This window comes from Fonsecaea multimorphosa (assembly GCF_000836435.1).
Source record: "Fonsecaea multimorphosa CBS 102226 unplaced genomic scaffold supercont1.39, whole genome shotgun sequence".
Taxonomy (NCBI): domain Eukaryota; kingdom Fungi; phylum Ascomycota; class Eurotiomycetes; order Chaetothyriales; family Herpotrichiellaceae; genus Fonsecaea; species Fonsecaea multimorphosa.
The window spans coordinates 506-5,969 of NW_015971673.1; the positions used below are offsets into that span (position 1 = coordinate 506).

At 40.4% G+C, this 5,464-nt stretch overlaps 1 protein-coding gene across 1 annotated transcript; it reads left to right on the forward strand.

The window, feature by feature from the left end:
* Window positions 1-1,943: 1,943 nt before the first annotated feature.
* Window positions 1,944-3,810, forward strand: Z520_11428 (uncharacterized protein; the record flags this gene model as incomplete). The annotated part of the gene is made up of 4 exons (XM_016781917.1): window positions 1,944-2,692; window positions 2,750-3,144; window positions 3,233-3,257; window positions 3,360-3,810. 4 exons carry the CDS (start codon window positions 1,944-1,946, stop codon window positions 3,808-3,810), a joined length of 1,620 nt encoding a protein of 539 aa, XP_016626888.1.
* Window positions 3,811-5,464: the final 1,654 nt, after the last annotated feature.

A 5,464-nucleotide genomic window follows, 5' to 3' on the forward strand; every position in this document is an offset into this window, starting at 1 on the left:
GTAGATATTCTTAAAAAATAGACTCTAAACTCTAGATCTATTAAAAAAACTTAAGATTTTTACGATAGATACTAAGAGATATTCAACTTTCTATTCTCTTAGTATCTATTATATAAAAAATCTTAGTATCCTTCGATAAGTACTATTGAGTAGAATAGTAGGATAGTAGAATATATTTAGTCTTTAATATATTTCTCTTAAGTATTTTTATATTTTATATTAATATAGAAGTTTATCTATTTATATAAAATTAATCTAAATAATACTAGATATTCTTATATATATATAATATAAAGAGAAGTATAAAGTTATTATATATTATAGAAAAGTATATTAATATAAAATATATATATTATATTAACTATAATCTCTAAAATATCTATATTCTATTAAATTTATAATATAATAATTATAACTTAAAAAACTATAAATTTAATAATATTAGAAAGTATTTATAGAGATAAGTTTAATAATATAATTATTATTCTAGAAATTAATTAGAAATACTAAATATTTTATAGTATTATTTTTAAATATTCTATAGTTAATATAGATCTTTAAATCTCTACCTAATTAGACCTTTTAAATATTTTACTATATAATATTTATGATATTACTAATAGAGAGGTAGGACCTATGGTGTTTCTCTATACTATTATCCTTGAAAGTTAGGTCGGAGGTGTAGGTGAGGTTGAGTAAGTGTGGGGTCTTATAATATAGTTGGAGGAGTATTTTGTCCCTTCTGCGAATCGTGGGGAAACCAGATCGGGAAATTTCCGAAGTAATACCTCGGCTAACTTACCAGTTCTAAGAATTGATTGAATTTGGTTCTGGGCTTGTGATACAAAGCCTCTTCACAGAACCCCCCGTCAACTCTATTGAGAATACTCCGAAGTGTCTTCAGCCATACAATGTCCGGTATTCTTGCCCATGCCGAGAGGGTGGCAGCATCAAAAACCGCGGCTCGTACACCACAAGTCTAGGCCAGCGCCGCCTGCACGATAACGCTCGGTGGCTGCGGCACCACTTCAAAGCTTGGGGTACGCCCACCCTTGAAGACCTTGTAGATGTGAGGGGCAATCGCTTGTCTCATTTCGGCACAGGCTGTCGTCAGCCCTCGAGTACAATGTGACATCCAGCTGGACTGGGTATGAGCGCGGGGTCTCACACCGTACTTACTTTTCTAGAGTCGCTACATTCCGACTCTCTACAACTATGGCCCACTGTGCTCTCCTGCCCACCTTGAGTTCAACCGCCTACAAAATTCCACCCATCCTCAGTTCACACAATCCGTCTGTCCGAGCCTGATTGAGCTTGGTCAAGCTTGTCTGAGCCACTGCAGCGAGCCATCGCTCTTTTGAGGATAAGTGCCAGCCCTACAAGAGGCCGGACTACTTTTCTCCCAATCATGGCTTTGGGGTCCGCTTGCCTAATCTACCAACACGAGAAATCCAAAGCATCTTGTGCAGCCAGCAACTAATATTCTGCCCTCCACGCGGGGTCGGAGGACGAAGAGTTTGCACGCTTACGATGTCTTTATCTTTAAATCGTGGATGGTCGTTGCAGGTGTGTCGGTCACTTTCGTCGCCAGCCTAACACCCCTTCCATGCACTGAACGGCTTCCATCCTTCATGAATCTATATTTGCTCTTGTTCCTGCTTCTCCTTCATCCGGACTCGGCGGTATCATATTGGCAGTATGAGTCGCTGAATGTCACCCAGTGGCAGTGGCAGTCTTGTACCGCTTGATCATCCCACTCACTCTGGTCTGCGCACTGACCTGCTCTGCAGCGGTTACAACCGACAATTGGCTGTATATCGATGGCGGTGAGCTGTATGCCATCCAAAATGGCAATCCGACCTTCTTTTACCGTGAGCATGATCTTGTCCTTTTATGAAACATCTATCCCCCCTAGTAGCCCTTTCATACGTTGTGTGTCGACCATGTCTAACCGAATTGACGTGATGACAGTGGGACAAACCATCTCTATCGATCTGACTCAAGCCTGGACCAACGCAACGGTTCAGAACTATGCAAAAGAAACACAACGCCCTGTCACCGATGGTCACTGGTCCAAAAAGCCCGCTCTCTTCTACAATCCCTCCAGTAACGTAATCGTTCAGTGGGGAGGTTGGCCTTATAACAATGGCGATCAGTCCTACGAGTTTGTCTTTACGCCAAATGCCAACGGTACCGTGAATTGGATACAGTCGACAACGCCAGTGACCAACAGCCAGAATCAAACATCGCCTGCCGTCTTCGGATCAGCATTTGTGTCTTCCAACTTAGCATTGTACTCGCTAGGAGGTGTCATGGCTGAACCGTCTGCGCCGCCCGACCTCGCCGTTCCGGGCCTGCTCGAGTACAACTTCGCAGGCAACAACTGGACAAACACATCGTCCCTGAATGCATCTACCAATGGCTATCTGGTCGGCGCTCAGGCAGCCTACACTCCTGGTACTGATGAAGGCGGGTTCGGCTCTGCGGGATATCTGGTCTTCATTGGAGGTAGCGACCCAGCCACCCAATATCTCGACCCTCAGTCTCCCTCGCTCGTCGACATGTCAAATATCACTTTGTATGACCTCGGCGGACAGACTTGGTACCACCAGACCACGACCGGCACAATTCCTCCACCGCGCCAATTCTTCTGCTCCGTATCAGCGACGTCCATCCAGGCAACATTTGAAATGTGAGTCTCTGTCTACATTTTCTACTCAATGTACTCATCGGATTCTCTCCTGCGCAGCTTCATCCTCGGAGGATCCACGAACGATACATATGACCAGGCACACACGAACGATACCGATTACCTCAATGTATACACGCTTTCGATCCCTGCCTTTCGCTGGTTCAAATCCAGTGCTAGTGACCAAGTCAGACGCGCCGACCACTCGTGTCAGCTAATCGGCAACAAACAGATGCTCGTCATTGGAGGAATTCAGCCTGGCAATCCTCTGGGAATCGCGGCGATAGATCCCTGGCCCAACGGGCTGGGAATCTTTGACATGTCGAATTTCACCTGGGCACACGGCTACGATCCACATGCACCACCTTACGAGCAGCCAGAGGTGGTGAGGGACTACTATAGTACCCAGTACCAGTCGCCTATCTGGGGCGCACCTCAGCTCGAGGCCGATTTTGGTAGGTTGCGAGTTTCCCATTGCTGCACGCGCATTCCATTGAGACTTGTTGCATACTGCGAAGAGATGTGCTAAGGGAAAGTGTACAGCTTGGGCGCCACCAGATCTTCCTACGTAAGTCATGCAGCAGACTGAGAATCGCAGTCAAAAAGGCCTCTTGGCCGACTTCTATTTCTGTCCTGCATGACCAGAAATCGAGTGCTGACTGTCGCATAGTGGTACCTACACCGGCTCATATTCCTCGGCCACAAGCACCAGCGCAACTTCGAGCAAGGTTACATCAACCACGACCGCAACTGCCAATCCTTCTGCGAAGTCGTCTTCCAGTTCGAGCCACACAGGGGCGATCGTCGGCGGTGTCGTCGGCGCAGTATGTGCTGTGCTGTTGGTGTTGATCCTGGTGGTTCTGCTTCGACGGCACAAGTCCGCGAACACGCAGGGTGAGAAGGACCGGAAGGCCCAGCAAGATACACCCGATGTCACTAGCGTCGTGCCTCCCAAATCGGAAATGGAGGCGCCTCTGCCCTCACCAGGGTTTGGAATGCTGCCGTCCTACTCGGATAGGCGCGAGAGCGATGTTTTGCCCGAGTTGAGCAATCCTGGGGCACAGGAGCTTGAAGCCAATAGTGTCCGCTGGAGTCACACGCCTGAGATGCCAGCCCGGTGACAGTTGGGTCAGCTCAAGTTCCGGTACACGAGGAGCGTCCTCAAGACTGCCTAAAAATGTTTCTCAGAAGAGAGTCATCACCATCTCCAGACTGGTTGGCTTCATGGTGCATTCAACGATAGCGGCTCAAACGTACCGTCTCTTGCCACAGTTGCCGATAGCCGTAGAGTGATAAGTCAATATCATCATGTTCAGAGTTGCCTTGGCCTCGTGTAATGCCACATACATGCCGGCCTGATAAAGATCTCGAATATTTGATCGCCTGTGTTTGTTTTTCGGCCGTCCGCGTGGAGATTACCTTGCTAGAGGTGTTTCCCTGCGTTGCATAGGAGTGTCGTTACTGGCTTTTTTTTTTTTGGCGCAGACGGTGGCACGCTGTTCGTGAACATTGCGAGAGGAGCTTCCGGACTGGCGGTTTCCTCGCTGTAGTCTTGGTCTTCGTCTTCTTCGCTGGTTTGTGAAGGGGGCGATCCTTTTATAACTCTCAAGCCCTGGCCATTGGAACCTCGCGGTAAACGACTAGGCTCTGAGCTCATTGAGAAGTAAACTTAATAGTTTATATATAATATTTCTTATTAATATTAATACTAATAGTATAATAATAGAATAGAATAATAAAATAAGTATTTTAATTAATATTATAACTAAGATTAAGAATAGTATTAATAGATTAAAGTTTAGTTATTCTAATAAAATATAAAAAAAAAGAGATAATAGAGAATAAATTTAAAACTATAATTATAAATAGATATATTATAGATATACTTTATTTTATTAGTATTTTTATAAATAACCTAGAGTTTTAGAAAATAAATTATAGTTATCTAATTAAGTAATAAAGTAAAAGTAAAAGATAATAATAATATTAGAGATCTTAAGAAATAAAGAAGAATAAAGAAATTTATAGAGAAAAAAAGAAGAAGAAAAGATTAGAAAGAAAAAAAGAAAGTCTTAAATAGTTAAGAAAGTTAGTAAAGAATAAAGAGTTAAGAGTAAAAATTTTCTAGTAAAGAGTAAAGAATAAGATAAATTAAAAATAAAGAGAAAATAAGGATAAATTAAAAGTTATACTTATATTATACTTTATTATTAAATTATATATAAGTTATTTATAAAAATAAAGTTATTTATATTTAGTTAATTATAAATATATATAGTTCTCTATTATAATATCTCTATAATAGTTATAAAGTACTTAATATACTATCTTAATATCTCTTTAGGAATTATAAAACGCTTAATTCTTTATCTCTATAATAATTATTATTATTTTATTCTCTACTATAAGATCTCTTAATATTTAATTATTTATTTACTATTTCTAATAGTAAAGTCTAGTAATAATAGTTTTTATCGGTAAATATCTATTTAGTTACTTATTATCTTAGATTTCTTTATATTAAAAGATTATATAGATAAATCTAGATATATTTATATATAGTAAAGTTTCTCCTAACTTAATAATTAACTTATATTATTTTATATAATAAAACTTTACTTAAATAGACTTTATTATTAGATCTTTCTAAGATTAATAGTATAAGTATTAAAATCATTTTATTTCCTACTAGAGTAATAGTATACTTATAGAGTAATAATATATTATATATAGAGAGTAATAGTATACTTATAGAGTAATAGTATATTATATATA